General features: G+C 43.4%; 1 protein-coding gene across 1 annotated transcript in view; it reads left to right on the top strand.

Moving 5' to 3' along the window:
* Window positions 1-11,795, top strand: part of ATG14 (autophagy related 14) — a 34,201-nt gene extending 22,406 nt beyond the window's left edge. The window contains exons 6-10 of the mRNA XM_025869996.2: window positions 1,056-1,285; window positions 2,880-2,997; window positions 4,590-4,680; window positions 4,759-4,844; window positions 11,489-11,795. Coding sequence (XP_025725781.1) covers window positions 1,056-1,285; window positions 2,880-2,997; window positions 4,590-4,680; window positions 4,759-4,844; window positions 11,489-11,795 — 832 coding nt within the window. The remainder of the gene's footprint in view (window positions 1-1,055; window positions 1,286-2,879; window positions 2,998-4,589; window positions 4,681-4,758; window positions 4,845-11,488) is intronic.
* Window positions 11,796-19,619: the final 7,824 nt, after the last annotated feature.

The following is a 19,619-nucleotide window of genomic DNA, read 5'->3' as shown; positions in this document are numbered from 1 at the left end:
CACGGGGATCAGATGGTCTCTTTGCCGTGCTTGCGTCTGCCCTGACGTCTCGTTCCTTCCCGCTTTCCTGGCCCACGGTGCTCAGAGCTGAGTGCCGTCTGCGCTGTCACAAGTATTTCTGTACAAACAGTAACATTTGATTTCCCTTTTCACTGTGTGGACATTTGCACTGGTGGCTCAGAAGCTATTGTGGGTAAAAACTGGTGCCTTGACAGATATCTAAGCAGTGACACCAACTATGTTACTAGTCGTATTCTACCATGTACTTGAGTTTTTTGAGAAAAAAAGCAGTTCACAGCAAGGATGCTCTTGAAGCAGTAGAAATCATATTTTTATTTAAATTTTATTAAGTCTTGATCCATGTGTACACATCGTTTGCTATACCACATGATGAAATGGGAAGTGTGCAGAAGGCTCTTTGGCTCCAGACTGAAGGGCCACGGTTGGCTTAAGAAAAAGCACTTGAGTGGGTTTCAAGTGGAACTAGCTGGTTTTTGCATGGGACACTACTTTTACTTGAAAGAACAACTGCAAGACTTGGGTGTTAAAGAGATTTTCAAAAGTCTTGACCAGTGCTTTGTTTTTCTATGTGTTTCAGCTGGTCACCAAACAATGCCATTCTTCACTAATTTTCTTGTTTTGAAAAGTACAGGTTTTTTGTTTCGTTTTCATAAAATATGTTAACATGTAATAGGTTTATTATTTCCAAATGAATGAATAATTTAAATTTTCTCAGATTTCTAATACAAGTAAATATCAGTAGATCTAACCCACATACACAAAAGCTCTTTGTGGGGTCCTCAAAAAATTGTAAGCATGTAAAGGGGTCTTGAGACCAAATACTTGAGGCCCCAGCTCATGGTGCCATTCTCCTCCCATTGGTATGGCCTTCTGTGCCACAGCTGGTTTGAGCTTCATGTCTGATAGAATTACTTATCTTTGTATATCCTAGTTAAATTCCTGTCCTCGTGTGTGCATCTTTCAGTGTTCTACATATCAGGCAAGTATCTTGCATGCTCTTCCCTTGAAATCTGTATGTATGTTCTGATTTTTAGAGATCCCGCAGATGTGTCCTCAGAGAGCGACAGTGCCATGACCTCCAGCACCGTGAGCAAGCTTGCCGAAGCCCGGAGGACGACTTACCTCTCGGGAAGATGGGTCTGTGACGATCACAATGGGGACACCAGCATTAGCATTACAGGGCCTTGGATTAGCCTTCCCAACAATGGGGACTACTCTGCATACTACAATTGGGTGGAAGAGAAGAAAACCACGCAGGGGCCTGGTGAGAATCAAAATTAGTCCTTGAAAACTTAGAAGTAGGTATGTTTTTTAATTGAGGTAAAATTTACGTAATGAGATGAACAGTTGTAAAGTGAACAATCCCGCGGCATGAATACATTCACAGTGTTGTGTGGTTACCCTCTCTGTTGAGTTCCAGAGCACTGGCATCACCCCAGGCGGGAGCTCCAAGGCACGAAGCTGTCATGCTCCTGTCGCCTCTCCTCCCAGCTCTGGGCAGCCCCTACAGATGATCTCAATTTACGATGGGTCAGCTTAACAATTTTTTGACTTTATGTTGGTGCAAAAGCGGTACACGTTCAGTAGCAATCATGCTTTGAACTTTGAATTTGGATCGTTTCCTCGGCTAGCGCTGTGCCGTGCATATTCTCTCATGGTCCAGGCCCCAGCAGCCGCAACTCCCAGGCAGCTCCGTGGTCATGAGGGTCCACAGCCGGTAGATAACACTGATAACTATTCTGTGTTTCACTTTCAGTACAGGATGCCATGCATTGCACGAGATATTCAACACTTTATTATAAATAGGCTTTGTGTTAGATGATTATGCCCAACTGTAGGCTTGTGTCATTGTTCCAGGCCCGTGTAAGGCAGGCCAGGCGAAGCTATGGCGTTCAGTTGTTTAGAGCATTAAATGTTATTTTCGACTTAGGATATTTCCAGTTTATGAGTTTATCGGGACATAACCCCATTGTAACTCAAGGAAGATCTGTAATTTTGATTTCTGTAACTACAGATGTGTCTCTTTTGGATATTTCATAGAAATGGGTTACAATGGGTGGCCTTTTGTGTCTGGCTTTTTTTTCATAGCATGTTTTCAGGATTCATCCATATTGTGGCATGAATTAGCATTTCATTCTTTTTATGACCAAGTAATATTCCATTGTATGTAATGTGGATATACCACGTTTTATATCCAGTCCATCAGTGAATGGACTGAAAACATTTTTTAGATATTTCACTTTTTGGGGGCCAGTATTGCTTTATTTATATGAAAAGACCTCACTAGTTAGTATATTTAGCCAGTTGAATCCTGTTTTTATAGTTTCTTTGTAAAGAGCTTGTTTTAGCAGCCCGAAATGGAGATAGAAATAGCCCGGTAGAAAAACCCTTTAAAACCTCTAGAGCTTTCTTCGGTGGAGAAAAGATTGTTCACTTAGTCATTTAGCAAATACACAGTGAGTATGTGCTTTCTGTCATGTACGATGCTAGGTACTGGCGAAACAAAGGTGTTGTCACCAGACAGGTGTAGCCTAGGTGAGGCCTCTCTGAGGGGTGACATTTAAGTTGGGCATTTACTGTTCTAATAAATAATACATTCGCAGGTCCAAGCAGTTCAGATTTTAATTTCATTTATGTTGGGTCTGCCTGGGGTCATTTGTTGAGGTTACAGTCCACTCTGCAAAAACCATAAATGATGAAACAATGTGTGGCCATGAACCTTTTATTAGTATGTTGATAAGGAGCGAAACATAATCATCAACAGTGTAATGACAGAATTATAAATCATAAAATCTAGGTTCATTGGTATTTTTTGTTGAACTTAAAGTTGTTTGTATATGGTTGTTTTTATACTTCAGACATGGAGCACAGTAACCCTGCTTACACGATCAGTGCTGCATTGTGCTATGCGACTCAGCTGGTCAACATTCTGTCTCATATACTTGACATAAATCTCCCCAAAAGGCTGTGCAACAGGCAAGTGATCGAAGGTGGCAGTGTCATCTTTACCGTGGATGTCGTTTTCCTATGTATGCTTACTCTCATTCAACCCAAACCAGGAATTTAAGTATTATTAAGCCAGAAAAACGACTGTGAAATACTGAGATTAATTTCAAAAGCCTAATGTGCAAATTTGTTTCATTATCTTATAATTGCACATGAAGTCTTTGAGAAGACCACAGAGAATTCTCCCATTTGGAAAAATAATTGAACGACAAACTATGACCTTCAGAGGGTATGCTCACGTGTAAGAACTGGGTAAATTATAACTTGAATATTTTTTTTAACTTTTTAAAATAAAAACAGGTGGTTTAAAAATTCAAACAAAAATGTAGGAGTGCCTGGCTGGCTCAGTTGGTGGAGCATGTGACTCTTGATCTCCGGGTTGTGAGTTTGAGCCCCACATTGGGTGTAGAGCTTACTTAAAAATAAATCTTTTTTTCTTCTTCTAAGATTTATTTGAGAGAGAGAGCATGTGGGGGTGAGGGGGAAGGCAGGCAGAGGGAGAGGGAGAGTCTTTTCAGCAGACTCTGTGCTGAGCGGGGAGCCTGACACAGAGCTTGATCTCATGACCCTGAGATCATGACCCAAGCCGAAACCAAGAGTCAGATCCGTAATTGACTGGGCCACCCAGGTGCCCCAACATAAAATCTTTAAAAAAAAATGTAAAGGTTTACAGTGTACTCAGTTCTAAGTTATACTCAGTTGTACTAAGACCTTCCTACCCCTGTCTAGTCATCCTTACATCTCAAGCCAAATAAATACGTATTATCATCTGTCTCCCCTTTTAAACACAAAAGATATACTAGGGTGTTTTACACCTTTTTGAGTATTTAACAAATATTGGAGCCCTTTTCTAGGCACTGAGAGGATACAGTGGTGATGAAAACATAATCCTTGCCCTCTTGGCACTTCATTCTAACAGAGGGACAGATAATAAATGAGCAGTGTGTCCGATGGTGATGAATCCTGTGGAGGACATTAAAGCAGAGTGAAAGCAAGGGAATGGGAACGTGGAGGCAGAGAAGGGGCTTGCAGTATGAGAGTGGGCGGGTGTATGATCACGTGTGACCCTGAGGGAAGAGGGGAGCAAGCCCTGGGGAGAGCGAGGGCAGCAAAGAAGGTGGGGGTACAAATTGGGTGGGCCTCGTCAGGCCATTGCGAGCCTCCAGCTCATTGTCCACAGAGTGGACAGTTAACAGAGGCTTCTTTGTATAAGTGTGCCAGGGTCTCACCAGCCCCCTATTTATACTTCACAGAATAATCTTGTACATTCGTCCTTTCATCGGTGTGCAAGTATTTGTGTTGAATAAATTTTCAGAAGTGGAACTGCTTGGTTAGAGGGTATCTGCATTTGTAATTTCTGTAGCTGCAGTGAAGTTGCTCGTCATGAGGGCAGTAGTTCATTCTCAGAAAGTCTCTGTTGAGTCTAACTTATAAAGAGGCAAATGACATGGGGTTTGTTTTATACTGAGCTGTGGTGTAAAATACACTCTTCCAAATAGACATTTTACCATAGAATTTCCTCAAAAAGATACAATTTTACAAATTGTATGTTTGTTTTCCAGTGAATTTTGTGGGGAAAATCTCAGTAGACAGAAATTTACTCGAGCAGTGAAGAAACTGAATGCAAATATTCTCTACCTGTGCTTTTCTCAGGTATGGAAAATACACTGTGAGCTAATTTTTAATGTGTTACCTGGTTGAAAATATTAATCAGTGTTTTGCTTTTTCTAGCATGTAAACTTAGATCAGTTACAACCACTGCATACTCTCAGGAACCTAATGTACCTGGTCAGTCCGAACTCTGAACACCTGGGCAGGTAAGAACGGGGCTTGCTTTTTTCTAAGTGGTGGTGCTATGAGTACTTCTAATAGAGCTGTCGTGTGCGTCGGCAGAGCACAGGGGCCTGGTCCTCACCCCCAGAGTCTCCACAAAGGACAAAAATAATGCACTCCTGTACAGAAGGAAAGAGTGGCTAATCATATTTGAACCTTTATGGTCCTTACATAATCATTTCTCAGGAAATTAATAGCAAACATTTTTAACACCTAAAATGAAATAGAAGAACCCGCCATGTTCCCGAAGGGGCCGCCTCGTGCCGTCCTTGAAGCCCGGAAGCCGTGTTTAGACTCCACGTCTTTTCCTTCTCAGCACTGTGTAGTGTCTGCCCCTTTTCCTGTGCCTTTCCTTTCATGCCTCCTCCCACTGTGACAGTTCTTCCCGGTCTCTTTGTCTCTCTGGCCACCATCTATTGGAGATAAAGGGTATTTCAAGTTTATGGGGTGAACTAGTTTAAAATCCATTAGCTTAAAAACAGGAGTCTAACAAAAAAGACAAACCAGGGCTAGTCTATGGGATCTTCCTGGTCTCTCAGCCCAAAAAATGTGACACAGAGGAAGCTTTTCTTTAGTACCATTCGGGTCACCCCTCTCTGAGTATCTGTCCTTTTTCCACACTCTTAGCAGTCTGTTCATTCACTTCTGAGATATGACTTGGTTTAGTGTATCTGCACTTGTGAAAGAGGACCAAGAAAATAAAAGGTGGGAACGTTCTTTTGGGGAGTCCCCTTCCCATCGTTCATTTGCTTTTACGACTGGAACCAAGGCTCAGGGGAGGTCCCTTCCACCGGCCAGGGTGCTTGGCTTTCTCCACATTGCAGGGAGCTTGCCATGGTAATCTGCTCTTAGCCACTGGCTTGTGTTTCTCCCCGCCACCTAAAATAGTAACTTTCCTGGGACATAGAATGCTTTGGAAAAAGCTCTGCACTCTCTCCAGGGAACTACACACACACCTAGAATTTTGTGCCATCTTATAGGGAGTTTATGCTCCTCTCCTCAAGTTCCATTCATTAGTTCATAAACCACATGAACCTGTTAGAAATCCATCCCGGTTTTAGTGGTTGATTTCTGTGGGTTGTTTGCCATCCTCTTTATACATTATTTATATAGGGCTCAACATTAGGAAATTAATAATAAGAACTAATATTTATTGAGCCAATATTTATTGACCCTCAGCCAACTACGTGACATGCCTTAAATCATAGGTGGGCTTACTCTTATTTTACGGAGGGGGCTGGTAACAGAAGCTTAGCGTGGTCAAGTAATTCGTGCCCCTGATCACAGAGGCAGTCTGCGTAGTAGGTCCAGGGTCCCAGCACTTCCACGAAGTGGTAGATACTCATGCTTTTGACCAGTACACACCACTTCATTACCTGAACAGATTAAAAAGGAAGAAAAAACCTATAAGATCAACCTGATAGATGCCAGAAAAGCAGTGAATAAAATTCCGTTCCTATGAATAAGTAAAGAAAACTAGTTGCAAATTAAAAATAGTTTATTAATAAAGGATATCTACCATAAGCCTACAGAAAAGACTATATTTAATGACCTGTTCCTTCCATGGATGTTTAATAAAAGCATTCCTCTACAGTGAGGAAAACAAGAGGATGCCTGTGTCACTGCTACGTTCACATGGCTCCAGAGGCTTGGGCGAGGCAGAACAGTTTTACAGAGAAGTGTAAGGTATATTTATGTTGGAAAGAAAGAAGCTAGATTGGCGTTGTTGTGGAGGGTATGATGGGTGAACTGGCCATCCAAGAGAGCTTGTTTGCTTACGTGCTGACAGCTAGTCAGAAGATGGAATGAGAAAAGCGTTCCCTTTACTGTAGCCACACAAACTATAAATTCTCTAGGACTAATCTTTACAAAATATATGCAGACCATACAAAGAAAATATAAAACTTGAAAAAAATGATTCAACACCTATTTCTTGAATGTCTGCCAGGCACTGCACGAGGGGTGGGCCTGAATGAAAGAAGGCCTGAGGCAGTGAACACCCTCAGGATTTTCTAGGAGAGGAAGGCTGAGTATTACAAAAATGCTACTTCTCCCCAAAAGGAAACCTGATCAGAATTTCAACAGATATTTCATGGAACTTTGACAAGCTAATTCGGAAGTTGAACTAGAAGCACAGGCTGCAAGGAAATTTTGGAAAAGAATAGTAAAGGATGGGCTTGGCCCTCTTTAAAACATAGTATAAAGGTAATTAAAACAAGGTGGAGCATGCAAGTAGGTGGAGCAATTAGACGAAGAGAAGAGAGTCCAGAGACCTGCCCTGTCCCTGTGTCCCGAGCGTCACACGACAAGGGCCAGCATGTTGAATTGGATAATAATAGATTGATAGCGGCGGGCTAGTGGGGTATTTACACAAGAACAAAGCTCAACTCATACTACATTCTGTATATAAAAATAAATTCCAGATGATAGAAAAGACCTTATTTTATTGAAGAGAAAAACCCTATAAAATAGGAGAAAGACAGTGTTTTATAATCACAGGATGGGGAGGGAATTCCCATGCAAGCCACAAAAACCCCAAAACCATGAAGGAAAGGAGTTACATATTTTACTGTGTAAAAACTCTAAATGCCTTTGGTAAAATACCAGATTCCATAAAGTTAAAAGATAAGCAACAGATCTGTTTTGCAGTCTGTATATCAGACAATGGATTAAAATTTCAAATCTGTAAAAGAAAGGGAGACCTAATAGAAAAACAGCCAAAGGATTAATCCAGGCAGTTCACACAAAAGAAATGCAAGTAATCAGTATTCAAATGAAAAAAGTCTTCAGCCTCAATCAAGAATAAAGAAGTGCAATTCAAAACAGCTTTCCAGTTTTCACCCATCAGTTTGGCAAAAATGGAAAGGATTGACGATATCCAGTATTGGTGGTGGTTCCAAAAACAGGCTGTCTTCTGCTAGGGGTGGACTTCTTTGGAGGGTCTGAAGTTTTCTCTGGGCTTGCCCTGGAGTCAGCTCTCCAGTTAGGGCAGGGGTCTGTGTGACAGAGGTACGCATACTCAGCCAGGCTCACTGCCCCCGAGCTGGTGGTCTGTGGGCCAGAGGCCAGGAGCTGGAGCTTCAGAAGTCCCCTTCCACACCTGCCTCAGTCAGAGTCAAGGCTGTTACCGGAACCTGGGTGGGACGTCCTGTGTCCATGGAGACCAGCTGAAGGAAGGATCCCATTCAGAATCCAACATAAACCTTTTTTTTTTTTTGAAATAAATTCAAACTTGCAAAAATATTCAAAATTGCAAAAAATAGAAGTAGTACAAAGACATATACCCTTTACCCAGACTCACCTTTGTTACCGTTTTACCCTATTTGCCTTATCATTTGTGTAATCTATCTCCATAAAGACACACGCATACACATTTTTTTTCTTGAATCCTGTGAGGGTAAGTGATATACATATATCACGGTTCTTGACCCCTAAATACTTATATATGTATTTCCTAAAAATAGGGGTATTTTCCTCTTTAACTACAGTACAGTTACCAACATTAGCAAATTTCACATTGATAGAATAGTTCAATCCGCTGCCCATCTGCACATTTTGTCTGTGGACCAGATTAATGTCCTCTACAGCATTTCCCCCTCCAATATATGGTCCAACCTAGAGTCTGGTGCTGGATTTAATTGCTATATTTCTTTAACCTCTTTTAAATCTGGAACCTTTCCATAACTTACTTTGTCTTTAACAACATTAACGTTTTTCCCTTTGTATTAATAGAACTTTCATTCTGAACTTGGTGCTTCCTTGGAGTGAGATTCCAGGAATTCTGTGCATTCAAGGCTGGAACACCGCCTGGGCCAGGAGTGTTTCCTGGACACTCTGGGGGCCACAGTGGCCATCTGTCCCTCATTGGTGATGTTAATTTGATCACCCAGTCACGATGCTTTCCACCTTTTCCACTGTATAATTCCGATTTTTCCTTCCTTGCCACTAAGAAGCAGTCTGTGGGGAGCCACTTTGAGACCATGCAGTTATCCTGCTCAACAGAATTTCCCCCTGGATTTAATATCTGTTGATTTTTCTTATCGGATTCAGTCTTTATCATGATGGTGCCTACGTTAACAACATTATCATCCAGAGTGCGTAGTTTACATTGGAGTTCATTTTTGATGTTCTGTATTCTGTCCGGTAATATTTTTGAAATAAGGTATTTTGCAAAAGAGAGTTTTAAAAAACCAAAAAGGTCTTTTTGTTGCCTTAATCGAGAAGAATAATTCCTTGCAGCATCTTGAGAAAATTAGTAATTTTTATTCCCTGATGACATTAAGCGTAAAAGATTTAATTCTTTTGCTAATTTTGTGTGATGTGTGTGGCTCAGGGTATGCTGGGCAACAAAAATTGCTCCAGCTGGCCACTTTGGGAATCATCCACTGGTTTTTCAGTTGCAATACTTCATGGAGTACCTGTTCCATGTCACTAGACTCTGCCCTGTGGGATTCCAGCAGAGAACTGAAGTCCCAAGTGGCTTCCTGGGGAGCTCTCCTGGAGGAAGTATCACTCCTGTCTCCTGGGAAAACCTGTCGAGAGGGGGTCTGGGGACCATGGCAGTCCTGTGCCATGCAGATAAGGTGACATCAGAGAGGAACAGAAAACAGGCTGTGCCTCTGAGCTAGCAGGAAGGCAGGCTTCATCTGGCGTTAGTTGTAGAGGCCCCTGGACAGCAAAGCTCAACAGGACAGAATGAGAGGGCCCTGTGTTTAGGAAAGGCGGGGACCCGCTAAGATGCTACGTTATGAACAGTTTTCAGAGGCAGCCGCCACGAGGAGAGAAAGAAGCAGGTCTCTGGCGCGCTGAGGCGGGTGGGGCTGACTGGAGGCAGACGCTGGCCATGAGGCGGTGGTGGTGCAGTGAGGACCTGAGCTGGGGCGGGGGGGGATGTGTTGAGGCTCGAAAGGGGACTTACTTGGTGATCTCAGGCAGGAGCATGAGGGCGGAGGCCCAGCTGGCTTGTTTGGAGAAGGGCCGCCTGGCTCAGATAAGGAGAGATGAGCCGGAAAGGTTGGCGCTCAGGTGGAGAGCCCTGGCGGGCAGTGAAGCTGGGAGGAAGGAGAAGCATCAAAAAAAATAAATCTTAGGAGTAGACCTGTTTACCAAGGGGAAAAAGGAAAAGAGAAAAGAAATGGATTGTAAGGAGAGCCTTTTAAGGAAACAGGAAAGGGATACTCAGCTAAGATGCTGGTTTCAGTGGTTGTTGGTTAGTTTGGAAAAGCTGCAGGGGGAGGTGGGGGGTTCTTGGGGAGAGTCTCCCAGTTCTTGCTGCCTTCACCCCTTGGGAAAAGTAAGGACTTCTGGGCTACATGGAGGCCTTGTAAACTTGGGAGCCCCTGGTCAGAGGGGCTCTTTGATAATGCAAATTGCTCACAGGAGACCAAAGGGAAACCCTCTGGTGCATCTTCCAATTTAATGAATATTTGTAAAGCCCTAAAAACAGTGCCTGGGACAGAAGTGTTAGCTGTTACTGTTGCTGGTGCAGCCAGGAAGCAAGGTTGTCTTGGAGGAACAAAGCCTGCTTGACCCTGGAGAAAGTGAGTCGGAAGGTGCAGGTGTGGTCAGGTACATTATGGGAGGCCATCGCTAGGCTTTTGTCATTGTTAAGGCCATAAAGAATTTTGGGCCATAGACTAAAATGGCAGGCTGTACCTATTCTAGATCTCTGTCATTTGATTTTTGCTAACCCCCATCATTTTCCCTAGTCATTATCGGAGGCATGTGTCCTTATCTTGGGGGCAGCGCTGGAGAGGGGCTGCTGGGGGGCCTTGGCTACCGGGAAATCCTAGGAGAAGAGCAGGGGGTGGTGGGGTGACTGCCCACCCGAAGCCAGTGCAGCCGGGCTCTCGTGAGGCAGGGGCTGACAGGCACTGGGAAGGGGGCCTGGGTGGGGTTTGCTGACACCGCCCCACAGCGGCGCTCAGGAGCTGTCCCAGAGGGTGAGGCCTGAGGGAGGTTATTAGATTTGGAGACAATGATGTCATCAGGGACCTTTGGGGGATAGTTTTCTCCAAAAATACAGTGCAGAAATATGGATTATTCCAGATGACTATGTTCTAAATAGTTATAACTCATTCTGTTATAAGTGGGCCCCTAGAAAATTGCGATCATATCTTAAAATGGGTGCCCAAGCCTGCTGTTGACACCAATCCAAGGAAGCACTGCTAACATGCATGCAACCATACCAGTTGGCTCTTTTGAGTCATAAGAACGTACAAATTGGGGACTTCCATAAGGCAGAGAACATCTGTACGTTTTTTTCTATAGTTTATTACTTGTTCCACCGACAGCCCAGAGTCTACATCCAGTGACTGTTTTTGTCAGAATTGTCTCATTGGAATGCATAGATACTGCAGTTGTTTAAAGAGGAAATTGTACTTTGGACCAGCAGGGTTAGTCTCGGTGGATGGGTTTTTTTCCATCCAGGATCTTCACAAATCGGGTAGGTGCACTCGAACAGAGTGGTGGTGTGGTTTTATTCCTTCCTTGGATGGCAGTTATTTAGGTGAAGCAGGCCGCCATTACAGACCATCAGGGGGCCAGTGTAGGCTTGGGAAACGGGTGGACCTCTAGGTCCCGTCAGGCCTGTGTCACCGTCGTCACAGTGCTGGTTGTGTGCGCACAGGTCGGGACCCTTTGAAGTGCGAGCGGACCTGGAGGAGTCCATGGAGATCGTGGAGCCCGGCGTTGCCGGAGAATCTGCTGAGAGCGGCGATGAGCGCATCAGTGATGAGGAGACCGACCTGGGCACGGACTGGGAGAACTTGCCGAGCCCACGGTTTTGTGATATCCCTTCGCAGCCCGTGGAAGGCTCCCAGAGCCAGAGTGGCCAGCTGTCCCCGCCCGGTGCGAGCAGCAGTGCCGGGGGGATGATCTCGTCCGCCGCGGCCTCGGTGACCTCCTGGTTTAAGGCGTACACTGGACACCGCTGATGCACGCGGACCGAAACGCGCCAGGTTTGTGTCAAAGTTGTTCTTCCACTGTGCTCCAGTAAACTTCGTGTGTTCAGTTAGGGTAGTGCCTGGAACAAAAAGAGGTTAAACCGTTGGGTTTTTTTTTTAAAGCAGGGAGACAAGCATTTCTGTGTATCAGATGGCCGATGGGGGTGACCCACATGCTTAAAATAGAACAGTGGGGTCAGAGGTCCTTCTGCCCAGACCTGTGTTGGCGGAAGAAAGGCGAGTGTGTTGGCGGAAGAAAGGCGAGTGTGTGTGTTCTGTTCTGTTGAAGCAGAAAATTCCTTTGGGCTCCCTTTGGCCATGGGCCACAGGACCCGCAGAGGCGGGCTGACACATCGGTCCTTGTGATGCTGAGACTTTTCCTGAACACTTTACATTTTAGAAGTTGAATCACAAGGAAGTGATTCTTGATGAGTAGGACTTGAAAGATAAAAACTGTTTCATATGAGTTTGTGCTTATGCCATCATTTTTTGTATAGAGAACCAGCAGGCAATTTGAAATACTTGATTTCTTTAGAATCTGGTCGTCTTTGGTTTTTAGGTCAAGGATGTTGGTTTTGTTTGGAAGGGAGGGGCTTTTTGTGTGTGTGGGGGAAGGGGTAGTTTAAAAATTATTTCACTCATGCTGCTGCTGTCGTAGCTTGTCAGACATTCCTATTTTTATTTCTCCCACACGCCAAAGAAATAAAGTCTCTCTTATTTTTTGACCCGCATCCATGAACAGAGGAAATCCCAGCTACAAGGATTGCCTGGAGATTTAAAAACTATTTTCTTATATTCTGAAAGGAATTAGTTCATTCTCACCTAGATTATTGAATTTCTATACACTATGTGCATTTTGAAATTGAATTTACTTTTTGAGTGAAAAGTCATTAAGGTAGTTCCCTTGTGTAAGTTAAATGCCTGCCTGGGCACAGGTTAAAAGCCACTTAACTAAATGGCCTCTGGTCATTCTTCTGGTGTCCCCATTTTTTTCTAAGGGATTCAGTAGGTGGCAGGTTTTCCCAGGGAAAACCATCCTGCTTGTTTTCTTAGAGGTCTTTGTTGCTCTAGGGACACTCCCTTCACTCAGAAACGCAGAGCAAATCAGAGCTGATACTACTCTTCTCTGACAGAATTTTCCCTCACCAAGAGATCATTTTCAGCTAATGTGTCGTCTTGTCATTCTCTTAGTGACAATCTTATAAGAAAACTGTAGAGAGGCATTATGTACAAATATGTAAGTAGTTTTTTATTTTTAATAATTACAGAAAAGTCCTATGTAACAACTACAAAAAGAAATCCTATGAAAAATTCCTAAGAGGCATTATTACCATATCTTGTTAAGTGTGATTAGCATGACAGTACCTCAGATAAATCAGAGACTTACCCTACCCTAGCTTCTTTTCTTGTAATTATTATAGTTGATACTTTGCCTCCAAATCCGAGGTGCTATATAGCTTTTGCTATTGGTATATTTAATGTTTGGGAGAGTTGCAGAAGAAGGGTGTTTATTCCCATCCAGGAGTTCCAAGTTCCCTGACTCTATGAATTTTCCACTTAGGGAGGAAACAGGCTTCTCTCCATGTGGGTTCTCAATAGCTGGTGTCAAGTACTCAGCTTCATGATTGCTGAGCTAGCATTATACCATCCAGGTCTGAAGTTCATAGGGAATGGGTACTTGAACAAAATACCAAATGAACTTAATAGAAGGGTTGTCTAGGCACTTCAAACCCTCAAAAAAAAAAAAAAAGTTTCAAGCTAAGATGAAAGACAGATTTGGGGCTTGGGGATAGAGATTGACTTCAGCTAAAAGATCCGGAGTTGTCATGGTTTCTCTCAAGCAGACCACTTAAGAAACCATGAATTTGAAATTAAGCTAAAGAATAGAATCCAGAGATCACAACTCCTATCTAGAGAGTAATTCAACAAAACTTAAAGGATACGGGAAATAGGGATTGATAGGGTATGTTTTGTTGTTTTTTATATCAACTAGAGGCACTTTATTTAGGGTTAAATGATCAAACCCTTTAGTGGTTTTGAACACCAACATACTGGCTGACACTGCTGAGATATTTTGGTTTTCATTATTTTGCACTGGATCCACTCTGTAAATACTCTTAAATATACATTTCAACCACTGTTTTTTCTACTCTCTTTGCTGCTCATTAAAATCTTTCATGTAGGTGCCAGAACCATATGTAAACAGCTTTTTAAAAAGTTGAAGCTGGTATTTTTTTTTTTTTAAACAAAAGCCATAGAACTTGGTCATGTTTTCCATATAAAATGATTTGTTGAAACAAGGTAATACTAATAAAAACCTACAGGCACCAGATAGGCTGCTTAAAATGGTCTGTTAAAGACTTTTTTGTAATGGAATATAAGAAGTTTTGCACATCTGTAAGTTAAGGGGAAAAACAGTATGTCAACACTGGGTGTATGGACAGAATTCACTTAAGGATTCATGTATTGATAATTTGGGAAAGAACATTTGGGGGCATGCTGTTTTTAGAAGAACTACATCTGAGAATCTCCTTGTGGTGTCATGTTGCAGGAATTTCCTATTACTCTGCGACTTCCAAACCAGTTTGAGTCATAACAAATGTTTTCTAAACTTTTATTGTATTATTGCAATAAATCTTTTAACAGTACTTTGCTAATATGTGTGTCTTTTTCAAACTGATTACTTGTTTCTATTGATACATTGAGGGAAGCAAAAATGAGATTTAGCTCTGGAATAATTTATACAGATTATAGGGTAATTTTTTAAGAATTCTTTTGCTAAGGTAAGGAAAAAGGTCTGGTAATCCTAAAAATTATAGCTCATGGTGGTATTAACAGTAACGGTCCCTCTCTGGTAAGCTGGCAAGAACTAGTTGCTTCCCAGTTACATACTTTATCTCTAAAGATGCATTTTTCTTTTGTAGCCATCATATGATGCACATGCCCTACAGTGACTTGGGTGTCTCACAGCAGCTCCGTGGGGAGGTTGCCCATTTGGAACCTGCCCAGACTTTTCAGGACAAGAGAGAAAGTGAAGTATGGGAGGTTAGAGGGGATCTATTAAATTGAGATGAAAACCAAGTAGTTTGGAAAATCACTCCCCCTTCCCTCCACCCCCTTTCAGGTTAGATTACAGAGAGGGGTTACCTGCAGGTAACAGGGATACCAGGAGTGATTACGACGGAACTGTTGCCTGCAGAAAGCCACCCAGCAGCAGGAGGAACGCAGGCAAGGAAACGGAAGGGTTCCCAGATACGGCATGTGCTTCAGGGCTAGTGCCCCTCTACCTCCTTAGGTAACACTTAAAAACCATGCTCCTGTCTAGTGCCTACCCCAGTTACATCATGACTGACGCAGGAATCAGGGTGAGGCAGATGGGAAGCACTGAGGATAACTTTGTCCTTAACGGATGGGTGGTCATTAAAAGTTACATCAACAAAATGGAGTGGGCTTTGGGCAAGTCCTCTAAACTTCAGCTGTGAAATGGTCAATGAGAGAGAGCCACCACCAGCACACTCCAAGGATCTGGTGAGAAAATACCCTGGAAAAAAAGAAATAGCAAATAATCCTAAAATTCGTATGGACCACAAACCCTAAATAGCCAAAGCAGTCTTGAGAAAGAACAACAAAGCTGAAGGTATCATAAACCCCAGATTTCAAGATATACTACAATGTTATAGTACTCAAAACATGATGGTCCTGGCACAAAAACAGATAGATCAACGGAACAGAATAGAGAGCCCAGAAATAGACCCACATGTATATGGTCAATTAATCTACATTATAAAGGAGGCAAGAATATACGATGTGGAAAAGACAGTTTCTAAATGGGAAAACTGGACAGCTACTGAAACTGGACCACTTTCTTATACCATACACACGGAAAAACTCAAAAGGGAGTTAAGACCTAAATGCAAGACTTGAAACCATAAAACTCAACGCATACACAGTATGGGATTTGGGGATGACACCAAAATAAAAGCTTTTGCATAGCAAAGGAAACTGTTAACATAAAGGCAACCTATTGAATTGGAGAAGATATTTGCAAATGAAATATCCAATAAGGGGTTAATATCCAAAATACATATATATTTTACACAACTCACACAAAAAAAATCAATCCAAGTCCTAACCTGAATAGACATTTTTTCTAAAGAAGACAGGGGCTCCTGGCAGGCTCAGTGGGACATGCAACTCTTTATCTCAGTGTTGTGAGTTTCCCACATTGCGTGTAGAGATTATTTAAAATCTTAAAACAGATGACCAACAGACACATGAAAAAATTCTCAACATGACTCATCTCAGGGAAATGCAAATCAAAAGCACAATGGGATATTACTTTACACCTGTCAGAATGGCTAGTATCAAAAAGACAAATAACAAATGTTGGTAAGGATGTGGAGACAAAGGAACCCTTGTGCACTCACTGTTGGTGGGAATGTGAACTGGTGCAACCACTGTGGAAAATAGTATGGAGGTTTCTCAAAAAGTAAAAATAGAATTATCTCATGATCCAGTAATTCCACTACTGGGTATTTACCCAAAGAAAATGAAAACACTGATTTCAAAAAGATATATGTACCCCTATGTTTATGGCAGTGTTTGTTATTTACAAAGCCAACATATGGAAGCAATTCAAATGTCCATCGATAGATGAATAGAGAAGATCTGGTGTATATACACAACGGAATATTACTCTGCCATAAAGAAGAACAAGATCTTGCCTTTTGTGACAACGTGGATGCACCTAGAGGGTATTACGTTAAGTGAAATAATTCACACAGAGAAACACCATGATTTCATCTCAAAAAAATGCACACACTCATCAATAGGGAAACGGTGGTCGACAGAGGGGTAGAGGGGAAGGATGAGACGAGAAGGTGATTAAGAGGTACAAACTTCCAGTTACAAAGTCAGTCACGGGGGCGCCTGGCTGGCTGACTCAGTAGAGCATACAGCTCACTCGGGGTCATGAGTTCAAGCCCCACACTGGGCATAGAGCTTACTAAAAAATAGTCACAGAAATGGAAAGTACAGCATAGGGAGGAATACTGCAACAACACTGTATGTGACAGATGGTAACTATACTCACTGTGGTGAGCACTGAGTAATGTACAGAATTGCTGAATCACTATGTTGCACACCTGAAACTAAGAGAACATTGTCAACTACACTCCAATATTTTTTAAAAGATGGGATTATAAATGAGTCTGTGTATTAAAAAAATGCAGAATTTGGGGCACTACTGAATCAGAATAAGCACTGTCCAGTGGAAATAATGGAATTTGCATATGTGACTAAATTTTGTTAGTCTCATTAAAAAGGTGGTAATAGGTAAAAATTTTTATATTTTATTCAAAATACCCAAAAATATTATTTCAACATGTCATCAATGTGAAAAAAAGTAAGATGGGGGGCCAGAGAGGGCCTGCAGAAGGGTCATACTTGTATTCTTGCCCTGAGCCACAAAAATACTGGGGAAGGCTTGCCCCTCTACCTACACCCTTATAATAAATCCTCCTTGAATTCACTCATTTGGGGTGTGCCCCCACTTTCCTATTGAGACCCTGTGCAGTGAAGAACCAGAGCACAGACCAGAACAGATTGAGGGGCCTTAAGCCAAGACCACTCGCCACAGAGAAGAAACAGGTAACGGGAGAGGTCCCAGCTGCATACTGGGGCAGCCTCATCACCGATCTCTTCTCAGGAGTCAATCAGGGCTGAAATGAAAGTGGCAGGTTACATGCCCTGCAGGAGAATCCTGCTCAGCGGCCTCCAGAAAGGGGGCTTGATGAGGAAGAACAGACTGAAGGCCAACGGCTCAGTCCGGGAACGGGGAAGGCTGCTGCGTCAGGCCTGGCAACACCCACACCCCCACCGGACTGCACTCAGTTGTGCAAATGGAACGTCTAACTCACCTCATACCAGGCGGGGACTGACACAAACACAGTCTCGCTCTCTACATTCTACTGATCGGCAACTTAGTTTGAATTTGGTTTTTGAAGAACTGCATCATACTCTTCATACTACTTAACTGACACCTGAAAATGCCAGTTTGGAAATCAACTGTTGGGGGGGGGGCGGGGGGAGAAAGGAAGTAATTTAAAGAGCACGGGTGATAGGCAGTGATTAACTGGGAGGGAGCGTGCCCATCCCTCAAGCCTGTTTCTGCTGTGCACAGAAAAGCACCTCCCCTTTCACGCCTTAGACATTTCTCACGCCTACGCGTGGCACAGATCGTTCTCTACCGGGTGATGGACACAGAGGACTTCCAAGAGTAATTTCAGCTGTATGCCATTTCTCCCCTAAATGCCAACTTTAGAACCGAATTCCTGCTGTTTCATTGTTCCAAAGAGAATGTGAGACAAAGGGTCCTCTAACTAATTTGTCCTGAGGCCTTTTCTCTGCTAACTAAAGAGTGGATGGAAGGGCCCTTCTGGGGGTGGGGGGAGTTCATTTTGCTTTTTAAAGGAACATCACCTCTCACAAGACTTGTTGCAGCTTAAGAGACTATCACCCCTCTCTTCCTGACTCCTCAGCTACCAACATTAGTGGCTCCGCTCCTCTAAGCTAACACCAAGGTCCAATGAGCTGCCTAGAATAGGGGTGCTGCCTGACTGGTTTTGCTTAGGCATAAATACACTGGAGGTCACCCAAGGGAGCATGACCACAAAGATGTTTGTTCTTCCCATGAGGTTGTGCAAACACTCGCTATGGCCACAAACTTAGGAACAGCATGAACATCAATAGAAGGGACTGCACATTCCCCACCAGAGGTACTTTTACCGACTCACAAAGATTGCAACACCAGCTCATTTGAACCCAGGGGAAGAGCAGGGGTAGCAAGGACCAGCTTCCCCAAATGCTAGGTGAGGTGCACGGCAGAGAACGCACTTCAGCACAACGTTGGTACCTGACAAGGAGAGCTATGTAACCTCAGCTCTCATCAGTGAAGGCTACGGTATACACAGCAGGGAGTTTGGGGCAGACTGGCTTCATTCCGGTTTTGAGGCAGGCTGTCTCTTTTTGTGGGATGAAGGAGAGGAGGATAGCCAGTCTGCTGAGTGAAGAATGAAGGCAGTGAAAGCTGTGGAAGATGCCTGGGAATACCCATGTAAGAAAAAGGCTCCAAGGCCAGTCCATACAGGCGGGCAGGGACACCCTGACAAGTCCAAGTTAGGAGGGATATTCGGACAGAGCCCGGAAAGGGAGCCCCTAGATCATGAATAACTGTCAGCCCCCAGCCTTCTGCAGCCCCAAGGCCCAAAGCAGCCTGTGGTCAGAAGAGCCACCAGCAACAGAGCCCAGATCATACCAAATGCACAACTGACGGTTACCCAGCAAACTCAGAGAGCTGCTTTGGGAACATCCCTAACCAAGAATGGCCCCATGGAACCAGCTTTAATCCTCCTAGATCCCTTTAATCCTCCCACTTCAGGTTTCTCGTACTTGGGATGGAAAATTACAGCACAGCCCAGGGCCACCAGAACGTGCCAGCACCCTTCACAGTAACATGGTCACTAGCAGCATGTACTGTGTGTGAGGCACCGGGGGGATGGCATGACCAAGCTGCTCTCTCTGAAGCTACAGTAGTGGGGGAGCAAGACCGATCCATAAAATGGGAGAGCGGCAGGAGATGTAGATGGCAGCCAAATGAGGGTGGGACAGGGCAGGGTGGTCCCCAAGGAGGTACCCCGAGCACAGAGCTAGCAGTTTGCTCAGGCAGGGTATGCCGTCAGTCTTGAATGATCCTTTCACATGGCCATTTTAATGCCAGAGTCATTTTGATAAGGCCTGAAAACAAATTTTTTCTTT

The sequence above is a fragment of the Callorhinus ursinus genome, unplaced genomic scaffold, assembly GCF_003265705.2.
Source record: "Callorhinus ursinus isolate GAN/ISIS: 27379988/994484 unplaced genomic scaffold, GSC_fseal_2.0 scaffold8, whole genome shotgun sequence".
Classification (NCBI taxonomy): Eukaryota; Metazoa; Chordata; class Mammalia; order Carnivora; family Otariidae; genus Callorhinus; species Callorhinus ursinus.
Note: the sequence above shows the minus strand (reverse complement) of the source record. Positions and strands in the feature narration are given on the sequence as shown.